The sequence below is a fragment of the Nycticebus coucang genome, chromosome 18, assembly GCF_027406575.1.
Source record: "Nycticebus coucang isolate mNycCou1 chromosome 18, mNycCou1.pri, whole genome shotgun sequence".
In the NCBI taxonomy this organism is placed as follows: domain Eukaryota; kingdom Metazoa; phylum Chordata; class Mammalia; order Primates; family Lorisidae; genus Nycticebus; species Nycticebus coucang.
In genome coordinates, this window is record NC_069797.1 from 21004966 (window position 1) to 21030842 (window position 25877).

Sequence of the window (25877 nt, forward strand, 5' to 3'; positions counted from 1 at the left end):
TGGTTTTCAAACGTTCCCAGGTCATAAAGAGAGTATGTCCTTTAATGAAATTTTAATATTAAGGTTAAAATGTAAAGGTTCCACCGAGATTTGAACTCGGATCGCTGGATTCAGAGTCCAGAGTGCTAACCATTACACCATGGAACCTTTCCGCTGAGAAGTTCTTTCAGAAACTGTTTTCATTACTGTTTTGTTCTATTCTGCTTGTTTACTACCATCCACCCGTTGTTTACAGAAACAATGGGAAACAAAAGAAAATCTGCTGTGGAATATAGTGGACACCTCTATCGAGGACCCGGTATATAAATAGAAATGCATTATCAGATTCTATATACATTGCATGTAGAATAATTCGTACAAAAGACACAATTTTATTAATAATTTAAAATATTAATCACATATTAAAATAAGACTTTGGAATATCGGGTTAAGTATATTACTAAATTGTATTTCTCCTTTTTTTTACTTTTTTAATGTGGCTACTAGAAAATTTAAACTGGAATACATGACGTATTTTCTTTCCTATTTTCTTTCGCACTACACTCCATCTTTTGGATTTTTTTCCCCTTAATACCCATTTTCCCCTTAATACCGTTTACTTATAAAGCCAGTGTAACCGCTTTTGTTATTATTTTCTATTGTCTTATTAGGAAGGGGCAAAACTGTTTATTGTACTCTAAAAAAATGGAGTACGCCCGAACAGGGACTTGAACCCTGGACCCTCAGATTAAAAGTCTGATGCTCTACCGACTGAGCTATCCGGGCTCCTAGCAAGAGTTTGCTCTCTTATCTATAAGAGATTTGCATACAGGGACGTCAAAATTGACAAAACACAGTGAGAATAGTGTATACCTATTCCGAGACTTCAGGCACAGACTGTAGGAAGCCAGAGAAGCCACCTGATGCCTATTGCTTCTTTCTTTGCCGCTTTCAAAGGCCGGGGCGAGGCTGGGGCGCTGGGGCTGGGGAGCATCTCGGAGGCTCGAATTGTGCAGCGCCAGGATTGGCCGCGCGAGGCCGCTGCGGGCTACGGGAATTACCTCGCAGAAAGCTTTCTTTACAGCTCCCGTGGCCCAGATCCCGGGACACTTCTGGCACCTGTGCCACCTCCTGCCATCCCGCAGGCCCAGGGCGGGCCTGGAGTGGAAAGAATGCCACATGGGGCCTTCAGACGCTGTGAGCCAGGACTCTACTTCGGTTTCCTGGCCGCCCCTATTCCAAGCGAGAGATGTGCCAAAGGCTGGGGACAGATAGGGTCGGGCCTGGGTGTAATGATAAGAAAGTGTTTCTGATTACCTCCCGACTCCTGGAATGCGTGTGCGATTCAGCTGCGTGCGGCTGTGAGATTTGTGGCCAAGTGCGGCTCACCTGTGTGTAGTGATTCACATGGATGATTCATGTGTGGGAATGCAGGTACCTCGAGCTCTGGTCTAGCTAGGAGAGAAGAGAAAAGGGTCTTGAGAGAAGTTGGGAAGTGGGCGGACAAGAGCCCAAGAGCCTGTGACCAGGTGAAGGCAATGTTCCAATCACACAGGCGTCACCTCCCCCCGGTCTCCATCTCAACATCTGGTCCCTCCCTTCCAGTGGGTCCCAAGACTCCTGATATCCATCTGGGCGAGCCAGCCAGAGGGACCGGCTGTGCTAGAGTCACACAAATAAGTATTAGGGTGCAAGCTGTGGGCGGAGAAAGGGAGCTCGAGCCTCCAGCGAGGAGCTTCAGAGCCCAGGAGCACCAGGAGAGAGCCCAGGAGCATTCGGAGAGAGCTGAGCCCCTCCTCAGGCCCCTCCTGAACCTAAATCCCTGCCCCCCCCAGAAGTCCATCTCGCCGGACCTGCCGCTCACCTCCTCCAGGCCGGCTGCTGCTGTGGCCAGCTTTGCTGGGGGGCAGCCCTCCTTCCCTTCCATTATGGCAGTGTATCGCCTGTGTGTGACTACTGGCCCCTACCTGATGGCCGGCACACTGGACAACATCTCTGTCACGCTTGTGGGCACATGTGGTGAAAGCCCCAAGCAGCGGCTGGATCGAATTGGCAGAGACTTCACCCCGGGATCGGTGAGTACAAAGGAGAGAGGAAGCATGACCCCTGAGGGGCAGGGCTTGTAAGGCACCCTAATGGAAAGGAAGATCACTCCTCCTGGACTCGTCAAATCAGGATGATGGCTCTGACCTCATGACCACCCCTGTTGCGGTCAGGGTCTTTCCTGAGGATGATAAACTCTGGAGAGGAGAAAGTACTGAGCATGGAGATGGGAGACGTCTTCTGGCTTCCCACCTGCTCGCATACTTGATGATGGCCTTTGAAGCCTGGGTTCCCTCTTCTCTGGAGGGGATCTGCCTGCCTTCCTCAGTCCCAAGGATTGTTTGCTGATGGCCTACAAAGGTTCTCAGTGGCCAAGGAGGCTAGTGAAATCAACTAGTGCCCACTCTGCTCACACTGTGTGGGGTGCCTGCTTCTAGCTGAATGAAGGTTGCCTTTTTAAAATTCTAATACAGAGGCACCCTATGGGTTAGCAGCAACTCAAGTTTATATACCCAAATAGGCACGGGTGTAGACGCACATTTCAAGGGGACAAGGATGGCCTTGGCAGTTCTCTGCCTCTCACCTGCTTGCTACCTTTGACCCCTCAGGTACAGAAATACAAGGTACGCTGCTCAGCAGAGTTAGGTGAGCTCTTGCTGTTGCGTGTGCACAAGGAGCGCTACGCTTTCTTCCGCAAGGACTCCTGGTACTGCAGCAGCATCTGTGTCACTGCCCCGGATGGCACTGTTTCCCACTTCCCCTGCTATCAATGGATTGAAGGCTATTGCACAATGGAGCTGAGGCCAGGAACAGGTGGGCCAGAGGCAAGGGCTAAACTATTCTGCAGAAGGCATCTTTTGGGGTTGGAGGTTAGAGTATCACAGCCTAGGGTGTAGGGACTAGAATTGGGGTGGGGAACTCTGGGCTCCCAGGACATGCTTTTTGAAAAAAAGCAAGCCTCTCAAGGCCTGAAATGCAAGGGAGATACATAGTCACTAGACACACACACTGAGGAAGACATGCACTCTTCTCTCTCACTCATGGCAATTTGCTTTCCACACCTCCCTCTGCCTTTCCCCAGAGTGAATTCCTCTGGAGCCCAGGGAGGAATTAACCTAGCAGCTGAGTTATTAGACTTCAATTGGTGAAGAAGCCCTAAATGTTGAGAGAATGTAGCTGGAGAGGCCCTGTCCCCTACTACTTGCTTTTCCAGTACAGATGAAGTCTCTGTGAGGTACTGTTAGAGAATATCTGAGGCCTTTCAAGAATGCTGGGCTTGAGTGCCTTCTACCTCCAGAGCTCCCTGATACAGAGGCAACACTAGGGCAGCTCTGAGTGTTGAGATGATTCTTAGGCTTGAGAGAAGAATATTCCAAGTCAAGGTGAGGTCAGTGAACGCTACTCCACAGCCCACAGTGAGCTCATCATAGACCGCACTATACACTCCCATCCATTACCATGACATGTTGATAGATAGCATCACAAAATATATTTGTTCATCAGTCATTTATCAAGTGCATCTTATGTGCATGGTACCGGGCAGCATGCTAGACATGGGAATACAGAAAATGAATACAACATGACTTGTGTCCTCAATGCGTGTATAGGCTGGAAAGGAGACAAACATGCAAAAAATTAAGGGCTAGTTGTGGCTGAGGTGGGTGGATCACCTGAGCTCAGCCTGAACTAGAGTGAGACCTTGTCTCTTAAAAAAAAAAAAAAAAATAGGCCAGCAAGGTGGCTCATGCCTGTGATCCTAGCACTCTGGGAGGTTGAGGCAGGTGGATTGCCTGAGCTCACGAGTTCAAGACCAGCCTGAGCCAGAGCAAGATCCCACCTCTAAAAAAAAAAAAAAAAATAGCTGTTTGTTGTGGCGGGCACCTGTAGTCCCAGCTACTTGGGAGGCTGAGGCAAGAGAATTGCTTGAGCCCAAGAGTTTGAGGTTGCTGTGAGCTATGATGCCATTGCACTCTACCAATGGCAACAAAAATGAGACTGTGTCTCAATATAAAAAAAATAAAATAGCGGGCGGCGCCTGTGGCTCAAGGAGTAGGGCGCCGGTCCCATATGCCGGAGGTGGCGGGTTCAAACCCAGCCCCAGCCAAAAAAAAATAATAATAATAAAATAAAATAGCTAGGCATGTGGCAGGCACCTGTAGTCCAGGCTACTTGGGCAGCTGAGGCAAGAAGATAACTTGAGCCCAAGAGTTTGAGGTTGCTGTGAGCTATGATGTTATGGCACTCTACCGAGGGCAACAAAATAATTCTGTCTCAAAAAAAAAACTTCAGAAAGAGTGTTATAATTTGGAGGTCAGTTTGTCTCAGATACTTTCTACTGATGAAATACAAAGAACGTGGGGGTGCCTTCATGTGTTAACATGGATGCGGCTGGGGGATTGGGCTGAAGGGTTGTGGGGTTAAGGTAAGGTTTGCAAAAGGTATTGTTTGAAAAGAAGCTTATATCAAGAGTAATTTTCATTCTCCACAGCAAGAATCATTTGTCAAGATTACCTTCCCCTCCTCCTGGATCACAGGAAACGGGAGCTCCAGGCCCGACAAGAATGCTACTGGTGAGGGTGGCCTCTGACTTCTTCCCCCACCTTTATTTCAACCTCAGCCTCCATCAGATTGTTCCTAACTCTAACCTCAGTTCCAACCTTGGGAGTCCAACACCAGTGAGGATTCTCCATTCTACTTTGGCTCAGCGCCTGTAGCTCAGTGGCTAGGGCGCCAGCCACATACACTGGAGCTGGTGGGATCAAACCCAGCCTGGCCCTGCCAAACAATGACAATTACAACCAAAAAAAAAGAAAAAAATAGCCAGGTGTGTGGCGGGTGCCTGTAGTCCCAGTTGCTTGGGAGGCTGAGGCAAGAGAATCGCTTAAGCCCAAGAGTTTGAGGTTGCTGTGAGCTGTGATGCCATGGCACTCTACCGAGGGCAACATAGTGAAACTCTGTCTCAAAAAAAAAAATCTAACTCCACTTTGACAATGACCCTGAATCTGAACCCAAAGTAACAGTATTAACAATTGTCCCAATACCATCAGTGAATTCATACCCAACTCCCAACATTCTCTGAAGTAATCCAGATCCCAATACCAGAAAAGACCCTAGTATTTACCAATCTGAGTCCATTGTCAGACTCACTCCCAAACCTGCCATGATCTGAATCTCCACACAAACCCATCTCTAAACCAGTGCGGGCATTAACGTCATCGTCAAATTCTACCTGTGATATGAAGCCCAATGTTCTCATGGAGCAAATTCCAATGCTTTGTCTCCTATCCAGAAAGTGAATGGTTTCTGGAGTTTTCATCTGAAGTCATGTCTTTAAAAGCTAAGACTTCTGGCTGGGCATGGTGGCTCATGACTATAATCCTAGCACTGGAAGGCCAAAGTGGGTGCATTGCCTGAACTCAGGAGTTTGAAACCAACCTGACCATGAGTGAGACCTCACCTCTACTAAAAAATAGAAAAATTAGGGGCAGTGCCTGTGGCTCAAAGGAGTAGGGCGCAGGCCCCATATACTGGAGGTGGTGGGTTCAAACTCGGCCCCCACCAAAAACTGCAAAAAAAAAAAAAAAAAAGGAAAATTAGCAGGGCATTGTGGTGCATGCCTATAGTTTCAGCTACTCAGGAAGCTAAGACAGGAGGATTGCTTGAACCCAGGAGTTTGAGGTTGCTGTGAACTAGGCTGATACCATGGCACTCCCACCCCAGGGCAACAGAGTGGGACTCTGTCTCAAAAAAAAACACAAAAAACCCCTAAGATTTTTGTTCATCCCAAGCTTAACCTGCCAACTCTGACCTCTTTCCCTTGGAAGCTGGAAGATTTATGCTCCTGGTTTCCCCCGCATGGTGGATGTCAGCAGCTTTCAGGAGATGGAATCAGACAAGAAGTTTTCCTTAACCAAGATGCCACCTCATGTGGACCAGAGTAATAGGTGAAGACCAAGGCTTGGGAGGGAGAGGGAGGGGAATGAAGTGAAGGATTTGGGGGGAAGATGGGGCCTCAGCAGCCTGGAAAGAGGAGTCAGGGTTTGGAATAAGTGCAGTTTTACTCAAGAGTCAGAAGCAGAGTGGACCAGGATGGCCCCAGGGATCTGGCAGAGAGGATAAGAGTGGGGACGTTGTTTCAGGTCAGGAGCAGAGCGGGCAGAGGAGGAGCCAGGAGAGAAGGGAGACCTGGGGACGTTGAGGGTAGGACAGAGGTGAAGTACTAAGAGGAGTGGACATTAGGGACAACTGACTGATTCCTTTCCTATTCTCCCCACCCTCAGCAGTGGCAATAAGTACCTGCCTGGCTTTCCCATGAAGATTGATATCCCTTCCCTGCTGCACATGGAGCCCAATATTCGCTACTCAGTCACCAAGACAACCTCGCTACTCTTCAATGCCATCCCTGCGTGAGGACACCGCCCTCCCTGCACTCCCACTCATGTACTCCTGCCCCTTGATGCCCAGTGCACCTTTCTGCCCTCAGCCCTATCCCTGACCCCATCCCCCCTCCGTGCTCCCAGCGCCCCCTCTCCTTCCTGACCCTAGTCCCTCCCTGCTGACATAGTCCCCCATCCCTGAGCAAGCACTTATTGACATTGTCCCTGGACCTGTCAGATCATTAATGCCTCCTTGCCCTGCCCTGGTACCCACACTCTTCAGGGCATATCAGCATCTTTACACTTCCTACAGAGCTAATTGTTTTAAGTTCCATTTCCTTTCCTTTGATTCAGCCCACCTAGTAAGTGCTTTTATGAGCCCCTGAGTTTACAATGGAATGCAAGGAATGATGAGTATTTGGTGGGAGATCCAAGACATGTGTTTGGGGGAGATCAAGCAATGCTTCACAAAAGAATTTGCTTCTGGGCGGCGCCTGTGGCTCAGTCGGTAAGGCGCCGGCCCCATATACCGAGGGTGGCGGGTTCAAACCCGGCCCCGGCCAAACTGCAACCAAAAAATAGCCGGGCGTTGTGGCGGGCGCCTGTAGTCCCAGCTACTCGGGAGGCTGAGGCAAGAGAATCGCTTCAGCACAAGAGTTGGAGGTTGCTGTGAGCTGTGTGAGGCCACGGCACTCTACTGAGAGCCATAAAGTGAGACTCTGTCTCTACAAAAAAAAAAAAAAAAAAAAGAATTTGCTTCAGAGAGGTGCTTAGAAGAACAGATAGTAGGTAAAGATGTAGGAGATGGCTCTAGGAGAAACAGCTTAGATGAAACCCTGGTAATGGGGGAAAGCCAATTTAATTTCAAGCATTTTTTTCCTTATTATAAAATAATGCTTCCAGGGGCGGCACCTGTGGCTCAGTGAGTAGGGCGCTGGCCCCATATACCGAGGGTGGCGGGTTCAAACCCAGCCCCGGCTGAACTGCAACCAAAAAATAGCCGGGCGTTGTGGCGGGCACCTGTAGTCCCAGCTGCTCGGGAGGCTGAGGCAAGAGAATCACGAAAGCCCAAGAGCTGGAGGTTGCTGTGAGTCCTGTGACATCATGGCACTCTACCAAGGGTGGTAAAGTGAGAATCTGTCTCTACAAAAAAAAAAATAATAATAATGCTTCCAGGCATGATGGCACATGCCCATAGATGCAGCTACTCAGAAGGCTGAGGGGAAAGGAACGAGCCCAGGAGTTCCAGGCTGCAGCAAGCTATTATCACCACACCTGTGAATAGTCACTGCATTCCTTCCTGGGCAACATTGCCAGAACCCCCTGCTTAAAATAATAATAATAGGCCAGGCATAGGGGCTCATGGCTGTACTCCTAGCACTCTAGGAGGCTAAGGCAGGAGGATCCTTTGAAGCCAGGAGGTTGAGACTAGCCTAGACAACATATCAAGACACTGTCTCCAAAAAAAAAAAAAAAAAAAATTATTTAAAAGTTAGCTAGTTGCATGCAGCTGTATGTACATTTAAAAAATTATTTAAAAGTTAGCTAGGTGCGTGCAGCTGTATGTAGTTCTAGCTACCTAGGAGGCTGAGGCAGGAGCATTGCTCAAGTCCAACAGTTCAAGGTTACAGAAAGCAATGATGGTACCACTTGTACTCCAGCTTGGGCAACAGAGCAAGACCCTACTTTTAACAACAATAATAATGTTCACTGTAAAAATTCAAACAGTATAGACATCCACAAAATGAAAAGTGTATATCTTTCCGCATGCCAACCCCAATTCTACCAGTCAGGTGTACGAAGTATGTCTCTGGTTATGTTTGGTGAGCAGTCTCGGTTGGCCTTGTCTAGTGCCCAAGGTGGGAGAAAACCCTCAAAAGGCTGGTAGAAACCAACTGGTAGGGAGCTCCATGGGCTAGCCAGTCTCAGCAGTTGAGGCTTTGTCCTGCAAGCTGAGGAGAATATGACAAGATGGAAGCTTGGAGTAAGCAGGTCAAAGCACCAGTGAGGAAGACTTGTCTGCACTATAGGGCCATGTGCATCACCTTTTCCCACATGTGCGATTATATCTCCGAGGAACAGTTACATTTGATCCATGCTTCCCCCAGGCACAGAGCCTCAACTGGGCATTAGACTTTTTCTCCTATGTGGATTGTTAAGCACCTCTCCTCTGAGGACTGACCCTCCAGTCTGAGGGCACAGTGGCCCCCAGCAGACCCCACCCTCACTTTTCCCTCCTCCTCCCCTACCCCCAGGTCCTTAGGCATGAAGCTTCGAGGGCTGCTAGACCGCAAGGGCTCCTGGAAGAAGCTGGATGACATTCAGAACATCTTCTGGTGCCACAAGACCTTTACTACAGGTGTGCAGAACCAGGCAGATAGACCTATCATTCACCTTACCCTATGCTCAGATCCTTTTCTACCCTTCCTGGACAAGGGCCTGCTCCTAGTCCCCTAGGAGGACTGCTGGATTCAAGTGGGAGGGGCTCCTGATTTTCCTGGTGGCATCTCCCAGTTTCCCTCAGGAACTCAGACATTTCCTGTTGGGAGGGGAGAATAAGGGAGTGAGGACAGAGAGACACTCTGCTTGCCTGGAAGAGGGTCAGGGTTATATAAAGGGTCCTGATTCTAATCAGGGGCACATGACTCTCTTCTCCTACTCCTACCACCATGGATTCCAAGCTTTGGGACCAGAAAGGCTTGGGTTTGAATCCCTGTTCTGCCATTCAAGGAAGCAAGTCATTCCATCTCTCTGACCCTCTGTGTGTTATTAAACTGAAGACATAATTATATCTACCTCATAGCTTTCCTGGGAGGAATACCTAATAGTGATAAACAAAGGGCTTGGGAGGACCAGGACCTAGGGAAGTAGTTTTCAGACCATCAGGTACCATCTTTTGCCCCCTAGAGTATGTTACAGAGCACTGGTGTGAAGACCACTTCTTTGGGTACCAGTTCCTGAATGGCGTCAATCCTGTCATGCTCCATTGCCTCTCCAGCTTGCCCAGCAAACTGCCAGTCACCCATGACATGGTGGCTCCCCTGCTGGGACCAGGCACCAGCCTGCAGACAGAGCTAGAGGTGGGTGAGGACTGTAGCAGTGGTCCTGATAGGTGGGAGGTAGGTGAGTTGCCATGATGGACAAGGGATATGCATGGAGGGTTAGGGGGAATGACCTGGCTTGTGGCACGCCTGTGGGCCTCCTCCTCTGGGCAGCCCTGGTCCTGTACTGTTTAAGGATGAGGGCCAGTAGGGGTTTGGAAGGATTTGAGGTCTGAGATGGGGCCTGGTAGAGGGGTGTGATTGAGCAGGGCAATCAATCACAGGGACAGTTTGGAGAAGGCCCTGGGACCTCCAAGGTTCTATGTGCTGAGGATTCAAAGAAGGCTGCTTTTAGACAGGCCTGTACAGGGCCATCAAATATAGTAGGGACAATCAAGTGGAAGAGGAACTCTGAGGGTGTGGGAGGTGGCTGACGACTCGGGCTCTCTGGGCAGCCAAGCCCTCAGGCATTCTCCAGAAGGCCAGAGACAAGGTTGGTTAATTCTCATTGTTATGTTGATTTTGCTGTTGTCGGATACGGCAGGTCAGCTCTCCCAAGGGGATTCCGCCTAAGCGAGTAGGAAGGACGGGAATGAGGGGTGGGAGGAGGCCAGGTGAGAGGTTGCACAAGGAGGGACTCAGCTGGACCTCATTCCGGACATTCTGGGAAGGGTGGGGTACCCAATGTTGGCCATTAGTACAGGCATGAGGAATTTCAGAGGCCCGAACTCGGGACTTTAGCTCCTCTCTGGGGTAGAAGTGAGCAGAGAATGGAGACGGAAGCGGAGCGCAGGTCGAGACGGCACTCTAAGCCTCTGTGCACCTTCTCCAGAGGGGGAACATCTTCCTAGCAGACTACTGGATCCTGGCAGAGGCCCCAACGCATTGCCTAAATGGTCGCCCCCAGTATGTGACTGCCCCGCTCTGCCTGTTATGGCTCAACCCCCAGGGGGCGCTGGTGCCCTTGGCTATCCAGGTGAGCCTGGGGGCGGGGCGTCGGAGGTGGGGGGCCGTCAGGGAACACAGTCTTGACCACCCTTCCCCATTATTCCTGGATGCAGCTCAGCCAGACGCCTGGGCCCGACAGCCCCATCTTTCTGCCCACTGACTCCGAATGGGACTGGCTGCTGGCCAAGACTTGGGTGCGCAACTCTGAGTTCCTGGTACACGAGAACAACACGCACTTTCTGTGCACACACTTGCTGTGCGAGGCCTTCGCCATGGCCACGTTGCGTCAGCTGCCCCTCTGTCATCCTATCTACAAGGTCTGTGCAACCCCGGGCCGGGACCAAAGGGAGCGAGGCCTGGGCTTTCTTCTTCCCTGACCTTCGGCTCACGTGACCTCGCTCTGCTTGCAGCTCCTGCTTCCCCACACTCGCTACACCCTGCAGGTGAACACCATAGCAAGGGCCACGCTGCTCAACCCTGAAGGCCTGGTGGACAAGGTGAGGCCTCCCTGCTGGGTCCCTGAGGCCCCGCCCACCAGCCCTGTTCTACGCCCACACACTGTCCACACGCCCCGCCCTTCCCCGTCAGTTTCCTATTTGTCCCGCCCACAAACCTTATCCCCGCCCCCTGTCCCACCCTTGGGTTTCACCCCCTCCGGCCATAGTTCCGCAGGCCAGGCATCCCCAGCCCCAGCGCTATTCCAGTGCCCAGTCAGGCTCGCGCCCTCTCCGGCTTTCAGTTCATTCTTTTAATTGCCCAGTATCTAAGAATCTCCTCCTGTAAACGTTAACAGGGCCGCAACCTGCGCGGCTCGCGTCAGGTAGGCCCCCATAGTGTTTGGTCACTGGCCTTGCCCTGCTTGATTAACCGAATAAGCCCCTCCCTGGGCCGAGTCACTAGTCTCACCTTGTCCTCAGAAGCTGGGTTGGGGTTGGGCCAGCCCCGGAGCCGAGTTGTGCTGTGTCCTCAGGTCACGTCCATCGGGAGGCAAGGCCTCCTCTACCTCATGAGCACGGGTCTGGCCCACTTCACCTACACCAATTTCTGCCTCCCGGACAGTCTGCGGGCCCGCGGTGTCCTGGCCATCCCCAACTACCACTACCGAGACGACGGCCTGAAGATCTGGGCGGCCATTGAGAGGTGTGGGCCAGGACCCTGCAGCCTCTCCAGCTCCACAGGGCCTCCTGGGCTTGGGGCATGTGGGCCCCTGTGGTGGTGTGGGCTGGGTCGCTTGGGGCTGGGGCACTTGGGGCTGGGGATTCCAGGTGCTCTCCCACTCCAACATAGAGAATTCTCAAGGATGAATTTGGTCTGAGGTCCCCTGTGAAATGGCATGTAGCTGCGCAGTCTTGAGAGGGGCTGGGGTGTGTGGATGTAGTGGAGGAAGAGAATGAGAGGATGTCCAGAGGAGTCAAAGTACCAGAGCTGGTGCACCAGCTATGAATAGGCCGGGTAGGGGGCTTCAGGTAGGCAGATCTTCCTTTTCTCTTGGGTGATGAGTCAGGAGGGAGGTGGGGGGAGTAGTGGGACTGGGTCTGGGGGTCCCCACTGAACCCCTGTGGATGCTCAGTGGACTCTGGTGGTCTGCCTCCCCCTGCCTGAGTGGCAGTGGGCCTTGGTTTTCTGGCAAGGCCTGAGCCCAAGGTTACCCTAGTGGCACCAGCATCTCTTTCTTGCAGCTTTGTCTCAGAAATCGTGGGCTACTATTATCCCAGCGAGGCTGTGGTGCAGCAGGATTTAGAGCTGCAGGCCTGGGTCGGCGAGATTTTTACTCAGGCGTTTCTGAGCCGGGAGAGCTCAGGTATCTTCCCTCCATCCCACCTTCCTTACTAGCTCTCATCCTGTCTCCTTGCACCCAACAGTTCTTATTTATTGACCAGCCTTTGAAGTACATATATTATTGTCCCCACTTAGCAGATGAGGAAGGAGGCACAGGGTAGGTGGCTGAGGCAGGATTCAGAGCCAGCTCTCACTGTCTCCAAAGCCCTTGCTGTCGGGTGGCGCCTGTGGCTCAAAGGAGTAGGGTGCCAGCCTATGCCCCATATGCTGGAGGTGGTGGGTTCAAACCCAGCTCCGGCCAAAAACTGCAAAAAAAAAAAAGCCCTTGCTTTCAACCACTGCATGGTGCCATTCTTGTCCCTTCACCTTTATGAGAGTCCATCTATTCACTTCAGCTTGCAGGGCTTTCTATGCAGTAGGAGTTATCTCTGACTTCAAAAGATTCTGGCACTTTCTCTCATACCCTCTCATGCCTGTTCTGCGAGGTGGCCCTTCAAGCCACTCACCTCTCTTCATTTCCTTTGGCTGCAAATCGTGGAGTGGGTTGGTCTTTCTACTACCTGAGTTCTCATTGCTTGTCATCTAACCTTAACTCTCCGTCTCTGACACTGCCTGAAAGACCTCTGAGGCCACTAACACCATTGCCCTTCTCTCAGGCCTCCTCTTAACTTCAGTGCTCAGCAAATGGCTCAGACCACCCTTCTCTCTCTCTTTCTTTCTTTCTTTCTTTCTTTCTTTCTTTCTTTCTTTCTTTCTTTCTTTCTTTCTTTCTTCTCTCTCTCTCTCTCTCTCTCTCTCTCTCTCTCTCTCTCTCTCTCTCTCTCTCTCTTTCTTTCTTTCTTTCTTTCTTCAGAGTCTCACTTTGTTACCCTGGGTAGAGTGCCACGGTGTCATAGCTCACTATAACCTTAAACTCTTGGGCTCAAGCACTTCTCTTGCCTCAGCCTTCCAAGTACCTGGGACTATAAGCACCCACCACAATGCCTGGCTATTTTTAGAGATGGGGGTCTCACTCTAGCTAGGGCTGGTCTCAAACCTATGAGCTCAGGCAATCTGCCTGCCATGGCATCCCAGAGTGCTGGGATTATAGGCATGAGTCACCATGCCCGGCCTTTTTTTTTGAGGCAGAGTCTCACTCTATTATCCTGGGCAGAGTGCCATGGTGTTATAACCCACAGCAACCTCAAACTCCGTCATTGTCATAGCTCACAGTAACCTCAAACTCCTGGGCTTGAGCAATTCTCTTGCCTCAGCCTTCTGAGTAGCTGGGACTACACGCGCCTGTCACTACACCTGACTAGTTTTTCTGTTTAGTAGAGACAGGGTTTCCCTCTTGGTCAGGCTGGTCTCGAACTCCTGAGCTCAAGCAATCCACTTGCCTTGGTCTCCCAGAGTGCTGAGAAAGTCTTCCCTTAGCTCCAGGGAGGATATGTTCTTTTGACCTTCCCACTTCTTCCTGACTCCAGGCCATCTCCCACCTCTCAGCTGCTGGCTAGTCCTGGATCTCTGACTCCTCTCTCTACCCTTACCTAATGGAATTAGCCTCCCCCCACCCCCGTTTCTCCTCTGTAGCTGATTCCCAGGCTTGGAAATTCCCCAAACATCCATTCCTTGAAGGACTTTTCTTTTTGGTATCTCATTGTCATCCTTAAGATTAATACATGAAAACTGTATGTCACCCCTCTATAGAATGATGTCTGGCCTTGCTCAGATCACATACCCTATTGCTATTCTTCATTGCTTACTTATCTAGTACCACTGTATTATACAGTGTAAAATATAGTATGTATTCCAGGCACTCAAAAATATAGAAGAGACCTATATATCTGGGTGAAGTGGAAGAAAAGGAAGAGCTCAAAGTGGCTCAGATGTCCCTCATCCAGTTCTCCCAGCCCAGCCCTGGCCTGAGCTTTCTCTCAGCAGGGATATAGCTTTCAGCTGACTTAGCGCTTCTGGAAGCCACCCAGAGGACATCCTGTCTGGGGAGACCTAGATGGTCTTAGGTCACCTCTAAATAGAATGAGCTGCTATCACAACTCTACCTGTAATAGACTTGGAAGCTTTTCATTTTAACCAAAAATTTTCTTTTTTTTTTTTTTTTTGTAGAGACAGAGTCTCACTTTATGGCCCTCAATAGAGTGCCGTGGCTTCACACAGCTCACAGCAACCTCCAACTCCTGGGCTTAAGCGATTCTCTTGCCTCAGCCTCCCGAGTAGCTGGGACTACAGGTCCACAACGCCCGGCTATTTTTTAGTTGCAGTTTGGCCAGGGCCGGGTTTGAACCCGCCACCCTCAGTATATGGGGCCGGAACCTTACCGACTGAGCCACAGGCACCACCCTTAACCAAAAATTTTCAAATGTACAGAAGGTATAGAGTATAGTGAAATGAACACCCACTACCAGATTCAATAATTGTAAGCATTTTGCAATATTTGATTAACCTGTTGCCTTTGCTTATTGCTGAAGCTTTTTAAAGTAAATTAGTCATCATATTTCACCTCATCAATATGCATCTTAAAAATGGACATTTTTCTACACAAACAATGTTGTCACACTGATCAAAACTGACAATAATCTCCAATGTTACCTTCATATCTAGTCCATATTCAAATTTCTCCACTTGTCCCATTTCTCCCCAGCTGATCCGATTGATTCAGGAGCTAATCAAGGACTACATGGTGCATTTTTTTCAGTTTAGAACTTGAAAGTCTCTGGTTTCTGAAAATCACATGATACAGATATATTGAGGAGCCTAGCCTACTTGTTCTGCAGAATATCTCCCCTTCTGACTTTATCTAATTCTTTCCTCGGGCTCAGCGCCTGTAGTTCAGGGGCTAGGGTGCCAGCCACATACACTGAAGCTGGCAGGTAATCCAGCCCTGACCTGCCGAACAACAATGACAACTACAACCAAAAAATAGCCAGGTGCTACAGTGGGCACCTGTAGTCCAAGCCACTTGGGAGGCTGAGGCAAGAGAATCACTTAAGCCCAAGAGTTGGAGGTTGCTGTGAGCTATGATGCTGTGATACTCTACCAAGGGAGACAAAGTGAGACTCTGTCTCAAAAATAATAATAATAATAATTCCTTCCTCATGATGTCATTTATTTGGTTCCTCTATATCACGTGTTTTTTGTAAACCAGAAGTAATATCTGAAAGTTAAACATTTTTGGCAAGAATATTTCTCAGGTGATTCTGTGTCCTCTGCTTTGCATCATATTGGGATGCACATAATACCAGGCTATCTCACTATTAGTGAACCAAGAGTGGTTTCTGGGTTAAGGTAGTGACAGCCAGATTGGTTTCGGATTTTTTAAAGGGTGACCCTTCCCTGTGTTTGGCAAGCCTACTGTTAATCATGAACATTCCTGAGCTTCTTCCCTCCGGCAGCTGTTTCATATTTGAGGGTGTTTGTTTCCTATTTAAGATCCAGAGGTGGTTGGGTGGTGCCTGTGGCTCAAGGAGTAGGGCACTGGTCCCATATGCCGGAGGTGGCGGGTTCAAACCCAGACCCGGCCAAAAACCACAAAAAAAAAAAAAAAAAAAGATCCAGAGGTGGATCTAATTACTGTTGGTTCACATTGATTCACTTCTCCTAATTTATTCAACTTGTCTCTGTTTTAATACATCAGAACATTGTTCTGATTGACAGCAGCTCTTCTAACTGGCAGAAGCTAACTCTAAATTTATATATAGTATTTATTATTTATTTATTTATTTGAGACAGAGTCTCACATTGTCGCCCTTGGTAGAGTGCATTGTAGCTCACAGCAACCTCAAATTCTTGGGTTCAAGTGATTCTCTTGTTTCAGCCTCCCGAGTAGCTGGGACTATAGGCGCCGGCCACAATGCCTGGCTATTTTTAGAGAAAGGATCTTGCTCTTTCTCAGGCTGGTCTCCAACCTGTGAGCTCAGGCAATCCACCTGCCTCAGCCTCCCAGAGTGCTAGGATTACAGGCGTGAGCCACCCATATATAGTATTTAATAGCAAAACACACTCATTAACCTCAGTCAGTCTGACTTCAGCTTTCATATTCCAAGGGAAAAAAATAAACAATATATAATACAAACAAATTTCCATAGATAGTCTGACTCCTGCTTTACTTTTTTATTCCCAGCCTCCAAGGTTAAACAATCAACCACAATCAACATTCAGATAATTCCCACATATTCCCAGGCAGATTCCTGGTCCTTCTTCCCACCCTCTCTGTCTGTTCTGTTGCATCAGCCTCTCCAGTCAGTCTGACTCCATGAGCCGTCTTTGACTCATGTTCCCTTCTCTGTCTTCCTATATCCAGTTGGGTGGCTAATCCCTGTTGTCCCCATTATTTTCCATTGTCACCACCCTAGTCTCAGTCTTCCTCACAGTGCTCCTCCATGGCAGCTGCTTCATAACCAGACCCACTCCTCCCAAACTCTTGTTGCTTGTCCACCAAGCCTGGAGAGCTGCTGCCCTGCTAATCCTCTGAAATACTGCCCAGAAACTGCATGGCCCTGCAGTCTCACCTCCAGTTAGGTCTCCTCCCTGTCCCCTCATTTTGCTTATGCCCTATGCCTTCCCCCTCTGGCTTCTTAGCCTCTCCTGCATTTGCTTCATTGAATTCATAATTACTGGGCTCTTAGTATTTACTAGGTATTGTTTTAGGTGCTGGGGCTTAGCAGTGAACAAGACAGACAAAAGTCCTGGCCTTCATGGAGCTCAGAATTCTTTTGGTGGGGATACAGATAATCAACAAACAAATATGTCAGGTGTTTATGAATGCTCAGAAGAGTAACAAAACAGCATCAGGGCTATCGCACATCAGGGCAGGGAGGTTGTTTCAGAAGCTGGTCAGGGAAGGCCTCTCTGAGGAGCTGATGCTTGTGTAGGGACCTGAAGGAAGTGAGGAAGCCAGTTCTGTGGATAACTGGGGTAAGGGAGCAGGTGGGGGTGTAGGACATGCACAGGCCCTGAGGTCTGAGCGTATTTAAGGAATACGAGGACAACCTGCGTGGCTGTAGTGGAGTAAATGGCAGGGAGAAAAATCCAGATAATGAATTTAGAGAAGGAGCAGGTGCCAGGTCAAGTGGGGCCACGGTAAGGTGAGATGAGAAGCCCTTCGAGGGTTTTAGTGAAGGATGACATAATCTGATTTATAACCTTAAGGGATCACTCTTGCTTTCTTGTGAAGAGCAGGCCATAAGGGACAAGGGTGAGAACCACAGGATTCATCCACTGGGGGATGATGGAGACTGGGTGGTGGTGGAGGATGAGATGGTAAGGAGAGACGAGGACATACGGGCTTCTGGAAGTCTTCCCATGCTGATGCGTGTGGAATATGATGAAAAGAGGAAGAGTGCGTGGATTTGGGCCTGGATAAAGAGTACTGAAGTTGAACCACAGTGGAAGGGATGGGCCTGGGGAGCGAGTGGGTGGAGAGTGGACCATTTGGTCTTGCAGATACTCAGTTTGAGGTGCCTTGAGGACACTCAGGTTGGAGATGTCAGGTCGGCTGCCTCAGATGCATGCCCATTGCTGAGTCTAGAGCCAGGCACAGCCAGAGATGAGGATTTGAGAGTCGTCAGTAAGTGGGAGGTGGTTAAAGTCATGGGCTTGGATGTGATTAGAGGGACGAAGACTGAGGGCTGAGCCTGGGAGCTTTTCTGCCTCCAGCCAGAGAAAGCTTGCTTTCCTCTCTCCCTTTCTCCCATTCAAAGCTCACCCATCCTTAAACTCAGCCAGGCCCCTTCCTGTCCTCCAGCCCTGGTGCCCATTTCTGCCCTACTTTCCCTCTTTTCAAAGAGCCAAACTCTGGTCTTGGGTGCTTCCTTCTGCTTCCACTACTGCAGGCTTTTGAGTAACACACTTTGTGGTCCTCTGTCTCTGCTGCTTAGCCCAGTGGGGGATGGTCTGCTACTGGGTGCTTGGAACAGACGAATCTTGGTGAATTGGGTAGAATGAAATCTTTAAGTGCTAATATGGGCTGCAGATTGGAGTGTCTTTGGAGGTCAGGGAGAGACAGTGTGGCACGTGGCTTGAACTTGGCTCCATCATGGACCCTACTCATGGCCCCTGCTCATGGTCTTGGGTGTTTTCTGACCCGATGCCAGCTCCCACTTCCTATCCTAACTCCCTTGAGAGACCATAGACCTTAGTGATGTCCATCCCTAGCTTCAGCCCAACCCTAATCTTAGTCTTAAGACAGTGGTGGCCAAATGTTCAGCCCTTACTTTCTCACTTTCCCCCCGTGGTGAGCACCAGCACTGAGCTGTCCCTAGCTCTTTTCTTCCTCCCACATGGCTTGAACTTGGCTCCATCATGGACCCTGCTCATGGCCTCAGGTGTTTTCTGACCTGATGCCAGCTCCCACTTCCTATCCTAAGCCCCTTGAGAGACCATAGACCTTAGTGATGTCCATCCCTAGCTTCAGCCCAACCCTAATCTTAGTCTTAAAACAGTGGTGGCCAAATGTTCAGCCCTTACTTCTTCACTTTCCCCCTGTGGTAAGCACCAGCCCTGAGCTGTCCCTAGCTCTTTTCTTCCTCCCCACACCCAGGCTTCCCAAGCCGGCTGTGCACCCCAGGAGAGCTGGTGAAGTTCCTCACTGCAATCATCTTCAACTGCTCCGCCCAGCACGCTGCTGTCAACAGTGGGCAGGTGAGGCTGCAGAGGGTAGGCTTGGGGACACCGGGCCTCAGCAGCAGGCTTGAGCTCAGGTTGACAGCTTGGGTGGGTCAGGGTTGGCATGGGTTTGTGGTTGGGCTTGGGGTTGGAGTGGCCAGTGGGTGGAGTGAAGGGCTGGCCTTGGGTGGTGCCGGGTGGGGTTAGGGTTAATATGGCAACTCACATTGATGTTACCTTGGTAGTAGAACTTAGGGGCTCCTGTCATGGTTAGAACCCAGCAAAGTGGATTATCAGGTTGCTGTGTGTGGCGTGCCAGCCCCAGGCCCTTGTCTAGAATTACCTGCACTCTGAGTCCTCCTCCTTCCCAGGTGACTCACTCCACCCAGTCCTGGAACACTGGGTGGGGAGTGACAAGGAATGAGCTGGGCTCCTGCCCCACTTCTGGGACTTTCCACCCTCTACCCCCTCCTCCTTTCCACAATCCCTTCATTTCCCAACCACAAGACCTGGGACGGTGGAAGGAGGAGCAGGGATTATAAAGACGGGATTGGTCCTCCCCCGTGGCCACTGATGCAGTGGGATGGGGGTCTTCACAGCATGACTTTGGGGCCTGGATGCCCAACGCTCCATCATCCATGAGGCAGCCCCCACCCCAGACTAAGGGGACCACCACTCTGAAGAGCTACCTAGATACCCTCCCTGAAGTGAACATCACCTGTAACAACCTTCTCCTCTTCTGGCTGGTCAGCCAAGAACCCAAGGACCAGGTGTGTGTGGAGGGGGATTTTGGAGGGACAGGGTTTTTCAGGGCCTGGGCAGTGGAGATAATGGTGGCTGTTCCAAGGATCTTGAGGACTGACTTCTGAGATCTATGCCTGCTGCCGAGCTGCTTTCTTCAGGAAATGATAATTGATCCCAAAAGATATTTGTTGAAGCAAATACTAGTTTAATGGCTGGGTCACTATTTCCATCCAATTAATAAATTTACCAGTCTATCCATCCATTCATCCAACCATTCATCCATTCATCAACCATTCACCCACCAGCTACTCATCCATTCATCCAAACATTCAACAAACATTTTTTGAGTAGTTTCCATGTGTTGGCATAGCACTGTGCACCAGGCACATAAAGTTGAATGAGACCTTCCTTCCTTCAAGAAGCCTGTGGCTGGGCAGTGCCTGTGGCTCAAAGGAGTAGGGTGCCAGCCCCATATACTAGAGGTGGTGGGTTCAAACCCAGCCCCAGCCAAAAACTGCAAAAAAAAAAAAAAAAAAAAAGAAGCCTGTGGCCTAGTTGAGGAGACATATAGATAAATGAAAAAAGGCACTCCAGTGTGATAGGAATTACTTATATATTAATTCCTCCGGCCGGGCACAATGGCTCACACATGTAATCCGAGCACTTGGGAGGCTGAGGTGGGTAGATTGCCTGAGCTCACAGGTTTGAGACCAGCCTGAGCAAGAGTGAGACACTGTCTCTAAAAAACAGCCAGGTATTGTGGCGGGCGCCTGTAGTCCCAGCTACTTGGGAGACTGAGGCAAGAGAGTCGCTTAAAACCAAGACTTTGAGGTTGCTGTGAGCTGTGATGCTACAGCACTCTACAGAGGGTGACACAGTGAGACTTTGTCTCAAAAAAATAATAATAATAATTCCTCCGTTCCACACCCATGGTGTGCCAGCTAGGAACCTTAGCCTCATGAGCTTACAGTCCAGTGATAGAGGTAAGGACAGGGCCCTGTGCAACCTTACCAGGTCTGGGAGAACCCAGGAAGGCTTCTTAGAGGAAGTGACATTTAAGCTGAAGCCTGTTGGCTCGGTGCCCGTAGCATAGCGGTTATGGCATCAGCCACATACACTGAGAGTGGCAGGTTTGAACCTGGCCCGGGACAGCTATAACAACAATGACAACTGCAACAAAAACATGACCAAGCGTTGTGGTGGGTGCCTGTAGTCCCAGCTACTTGGGAGGCTGAGGCAGGTGGATTGCCTGAGCTCACAGGTTTGAGACCAGCCCGAGCAAGAGTGAGATTCTTAAGCTTAAGTCCAAGAGTTTGAGGTTGCCATGAGCTATGATGACACATCACTCTACCGAGGGTGACATAGAAAGACTCTGTCTAAAACAAAACAAAACAAAAAGCTGAAGCCTGTGAGACAAGTAGGGGTTTGACAGGCAAAGGAGGCTTAGTTTCTAGGCAGGGGGAAGCAGAGGGCCAAGGAGTAAAGACAAGATTTTCCTGGTGTGTCCTTGGCATCACAAAGGGTTTAAAGCATGCAAATAGCAGGGTGGAGTCGTGGGTAGGGCTCTGTCTGCACAGTATTTGTTCAGAGAAGAATAGGGAGCCTTTTAAGAGTTTTAAGCCTGAGGTGGCATGGTTAAATTTGTTTTGTCAAGGGCACTCTGTGGCTGTGTGAATGGATGAAAGGGGCAATTTTAGAGGTAGGAGGACACGGAGGAAATAGGTCTGTAGTTTAGGCCAGGTGAGCCACTGTGAGCAACCAATTCCCATTGTTTCCATTTCCACATTGCACCACCAGTCACCCTCCTGCCTGACTTGTCCTACTCACAAGTTCTCTGGCAGGTGAATATCCTCATTTCTTATGTTTGACTCTGGTAGGTGCTAAAAAGATTGCAGGTGTTTCCTGGGAATGGCAGGAACTTATGTCTGGGCCTTGCCCCTTTCTGGTCCCTGAGATGATAAATAGGCAAGAGGACAAGGGTGGGAGCTTTTCCTCATAATCCAGTAAGAGTTGACATGGAAATTTATAATAATAATAAAGGCAGCTGTCCCTTCTTGAGGATCTCTCATGTCTCAGTCATTAAGTCAGATACTTTGCATATGCTATCTTAAAATACAGCACACATAAGTAGCTGTATTTAAAATGCTTAGTACAGGCTGAGGGCAGTGTCTCACACCTGTAATCCTAGCACTCTGGGAGGCCAAAGAAGGAGGGATGCTTGAGCTGAGGAGTTTGAGGTTGCAGTGAGCTGTGATAATTCCACTGCAGTCTACCCAGGGCAATAGAGTAATACCCTGTCCCCAAAGAAAATAAGATAATAAAATGAAATAAATGAAATACTTGACATATAAATGTTTAATAAATGGTAGTTCCATTTTACAGTGGAGAAAACTGAGGTTCAGAGTGACTAAGCAACTTGCTCAGCATCACGTAGATATTAAGTAGGCTTTGATCCAGCTGTCACATTTCTGTGTCTTGCTGTTTTGAAGGCTGCACTATAGTTTTAGAAATTAGTTGTCAATTAGGTAAATAAGACATAAAACTGATTGTTTGAAAAATCAATAAAATAAAGAAGCTTTAGACAATTCTAAATCAAGAAAAAAAGAAGGAACGTAAATATATGACATTAGAAATGGGAAAGGTATATGGTCACAAATACAGAGAACATTTTAAAAATTGTAAGAAAATATTGCCTATAGTTTTATGTAAAATATTGCCTAAAGTTTTAGAAATCTACTTGAAATGAATAATTTTCTAGGAAAACATAAACGACCAAAACTCAATAAGAGATGAAAACCATATTGTCAATGTAAAAGTTGTAAAAGATCTGATCCTTTTAAACTTTCAAGGAACAAGTAATTCCTATGCCATTCATACTGATTAAAAACATTAGAAAAAGGTTGAAGCTCTGCAAATCATTATGCTCGAGTACAGACCCTGCTACCACCACGTGGCTAATGGTAGTACTCTTAATGAGTGGAGAAAGCTCATGGAGAGAACTCTAGTCCTAGATCCACACTTACCATCCATATGACCTTAAACATGGCCTTTCTAAGCCTTAATTTCTTTATCTGTAAAGTGGGAATGAAAAGAGAATCTGTCTTAAGGGATGTTGTGTGGTTGTGATGGTCAATGTAAAGTGCTTACTTTAGTGTTAGCTGTTATTAAGTAAATGAAATTATAAACTTGATCCACTTAGCTATAATAATCTTTTGTTGTTGTTGTTTATTTATTTTTTGAGACAGAGTCTCGCTCTGACACCCAGGTTAGAATGCTGTGGCAGCATCATAGCTTATACCAAGCTCAATCTCTTGGGCTCAAGATATCCTCTTGCCTCAGCCTCAGGAGTAGCTGGGACTACAGGTGCCCACCATAATGCCCAGACAGCTTTTCTGTTTTATTTACTTTTATTATTTATTTATTTATTTATTGATAGAGTATCTCACTCAGTCACCCTGGGATTGAGCACTGTGACATCACAGCTCACAGCAACCTCAAACTCTTGCGCTCAAGTCTCAGCCTCCCAAGTAGCTGGGACTATAGGCGCCTGCCATGATGACCTGGAGGTTTTTCTGCTTTTAGTAGAGAGGGTGTCTCGCTTTGCTCAGACTGGTCTTGAACTCCTGAGCTCAGGCTATCCACCCACCTCGGCCTCCCAGAGGGCTAGGATTATAGGCATGAGCTACTGTACCCAGCCAGCTATAATAGTCTTAAATATATACCAGCCAGCAAAGGCCCACTAGTAAATAGTAAAACAATAATACACCATGACAAAGTCTAGTTTACGGAATGAAAGGAATGAAAGGTTGGTTTCGACCTTATGAAATCTAGCAATATAATTCATTACATCAATGAAGAAGCATACCATATAATCATCTCAATATATGCTGAAAAAGCATTTGATAAAGTGAACATCCATTATTAATAAAAAAACTCAGTGTAAAACAAAACTCTCTTAAGGAAACATAACAAAAGTATATCCAGAAAACAAAAGAAAACACTGTTCATGGTCAAACAGTAGAGGTCTACTCATTAAAATTAGAGATAAGAAAATAATGTCCACTATTATTGCTGTTATTTAATATGGATCTGAAGGGCCTCATCAATGCAATAAAAGAAGAAAAATAATTTTTTAAACAGTATTATTATCTATCGGTTATGGTGTATGAAGTTTATATGAGATGGGAAGTTGTGCTGGCTAGGAAGCCGGGCCCATGCATTGTCACGGTGAGCTGGTTGTGTGATGTGACCATAGAGGGAGGGGTAGTCCTGTACACAGACTGGCCCTGACTGAAGTTCATTGTAATAGTTCTTGACTGTGGTTGGCCATGCTAATAAAGTGTGATGGTTATGATAGTGGTGATTGAAAAGATGCCTCAGAACCAGGATGCTAGTTGTCTTTAGGAGTTGAATTTTGTGAAATCGTGAGGGTAATAGATGTTTTCTTGGGTATATTTGCTAAAGGTTGTTTATGCTGATTTCAGTTGTGTGATGAGTGTGGTTGTGTTCTTTTACTTCTTTGGGCAGTGGATCAAGTACTGGAAAGGACCTTGAAAGACTTTCTAGTTCAATCTTTCTACTTTCAGATGCAGGAACTGAGTCTTTAACAGTCAGAGTAACAAGCAGAGGATTACCAGCAGAGGGAGCTCCGAATTTAGAATGGCTAGCTCCCCAGTCACATTCTGTCATCTACACTTGTGTGGGCTTTGGGTGTTGGAGGGCTGTTCTGTGTCAAACTGCAGGGAAAAGTTGTTTGTGGCCCTGGTTTGACTCCCAAATTAGGAATGTTTACAATAGCTGCAGCTGGGTCAAGTTTCAGATGCCAGCTTGACACTATTTGTCCACACATGAGAGCCTTCATTATTTTCTATCCCATCTTGAATATCTTCCTGACCTCTCACCTGATTTCCCCCCAGAGACCCCTGGGCACCTACCCAGATGAGCACTTCACGGAGGAGGCCCCACGGCAGAGCATTGCTGCCTTCCAGAGGCAGCTGGCACAGATCTCAAGGGGCATCCAAGAGCGGAACCAGGGCCTGGCACTGCCCTACACCTACTTGGACCCTCCCCTCATTGAGAACAGTGTCTCCATCTAAGCCCCTCCTCATACCACCCTGAAAGAAAGGAAGATCCAAGCATGAGGAGGGCCATCTTCTCAGGATCCTCCAGACCCTCCCATCCTTCCTGTTCTCAGTCAGCCTGAACTTTATTCTCTATATGCAGAGACCTTTTCCAGCCAAGATGGCTCCAACATCATATGAACTTGGCCAGAGCTGTGAGGAATGAGCACAGCAGTGTCCAGGGTGTAAAGCCACTGACTAAAGTCAAATGCACAATAGGCCTTCCAAGAAGAAGGCTGCTTTGGGCAGCCTCATGCCACAGCCTCCTGTGGAAATCTATCCCCGGCCCCCCACCTCCCGGGATGCCAGCTTGGGTTTCTAAGCTCTCCTTCCTAGCCTTTCCTAGTCCTCCCCCATCTCCTACCATGTATTTTACTTTCCTTTTACTCAACCCTAAAACCAACCAACACAGCTTCCTTCTTTGGAAGAGCCTGGAAACTGAGCACAGCTGTATGCCTGGATCCGACATGTCTCTTTTGCCCTCAGCAGCCCAGCTTTCCTGGACCTCTAAATACAGTTCTCAGGGACAGCCTGTGTATATACGTGGGGCTCTCTCTCCAGTTCACATCCTACCCCACTCTGATCCCATTTTTTCTTTATGTACTTGAACCCAGTGAGTTCAATAAAAACCAACATGATATATTTGGCTCCCACTTTGTTTTTATGCTGTGGGGTGTGTGTGTGGGTGGGTGGGAGTGGAGGTGCCAGGGGACATCAGATATAGGTAGGATCAGTGAATTTATCTTTGAATCATCTGTTCTAGAGACAAGAAGCTTCCCAGCTCAATCCACATCCAGCTAAGCCCCCATATTCCTGCCGTCACCTCCCAGAGCACATAATCAGGATGTGAAGGAATATCTGGACTCAAAAGACTGATAGGGAAAAAGGTATTTTGCAAAGTCTTGGAGCCTGACTTCTAATATAACCTTCATGCAATATAACTGATATATAATAATACTATTTAAAAAATGAAACAGTTAATGTAGTCACTGAAATCCAGTTCTTCTCCTGGACACATGGAAAACTCAGCCTCTGTCCCTCCTATGGGTGGGTAGAGTCATCAGAATGAGTTTGGGCCGAGTTCTAAGCAGAAGTGATGCTGGTCATCTCCAGGCTGGTGTGGAGATCCCAGAGTTCTCTTCTGCTTCTCTATTCCAGAAGTAGGTGTTGAAATGGCACTTGCTCATGTATCTGAGGGACTAGAGCAGAGGCCCTCGTTGACTGAGTTGGACGTGGTACTGAAT

At 48.5% G+C, this 25877-nt stretch overlaps 1 protein-coding gene and 2 non-coding genes across 4 annotated transcripts; 1 reads left to right on the forward strand and 2 right to left on the reverse strand.

The window, feature by feature from the left end:
• Nucleotides 1-75: 75 nt before the first annotated feature.
• TRNAQ-CUG (transfer RNA glutamine (anticodon CUG)) lies at nucleotides 76-147 on the reverse strand. Its single transcript has one exon. It is a non-coding gene; the product is annotated as a tRNA-Gln (tRNA).
• A 545-nt stretch (nucleotides 148-692) lies between these two features.
• TRNAK-UUU (transfer RNA lysine (anticodon UUU)) lies at nucleotides 693-765 on the reverse strand. The gene has a single exon. It is a non-coding gene; the product is annotated as a tRNA-Lys (tRNA).
• Nucleotides 766-1590: 825 nt separating this feature from the next.
• LOC128570128 (hydroperoxide isomerase ALOXE3) lies at nucleotides 1591-24900 on the forward strand. 2 transcript variants are annotated; one of them, XM_053569089.1, is made up of 15 exons: nucleotides 1591-2054; nucleotides 2631-2835; nucleotides 4511-4592; nucleotides 5847-5966; nucleotides 6306-6428; nucleotides 8654-8757; nucleotides 9306-9478; nucleotides 10272-10415; nucleotides 10501-10704; nucleotides 10798-10884; nucleotides 11358-11527; nucleotides 12067-12188; nucleotides 18705-18805; nucleotides 19369-19539; nucleotides 24430-24900. In XM_053569089.1, exons 1-15 carry the CDS (start codon nucleotides 1908-1910, stop codon nucleotides 24607-24609), a joined length of 2133 nt encoding a protein of 710 aa, XP_053425064.1. In that variant the 5' UTR covers nucleotides 1591-1907; the 3' UTR covers nucleotides 24610-24900. The 2 variants fall into 2 exon arrangements, with proteins under 2 accessions (XP_053425064.1, XP_053425065.1); XM_053569090.1 differs by lacking the exon at nucleotides 19369-19539 and having other exon boundaries at nucleotides 1732-2054; nucleotides 24430-24839.
• Nucleotides 24901-25877: the final 977 nt, after the last annotated feature.

What these genes read in the sequence shown, in the direction of transcription:
- LOC128570128 (XM_053569089.1), top strand. Translation starts at nt 1,908, where the DNA reads ATGGCAGTGTATCGCCTGTGTGTGACTACTGGCCCCTACCTGATGGCC. An exon ending in GCCTGCAGACAGAGCTAGAG is followed by an intron (nt 9,479 to 10,271) that starts GTGGGTGAGGAC and finishes CACCTTCTCCAG; the next exon opens with AGGGGGAACATCTTCCTAGC. An exon ending in TGGTGCCCTTGGCTATCCAG is followed by an intron (nt 10,416 to 10,500) that starts GTGAGCCTGGGG and finishes TCCTGGATGCAG; the next exon opens with CTCAGCCAGACGCCTGGGCC.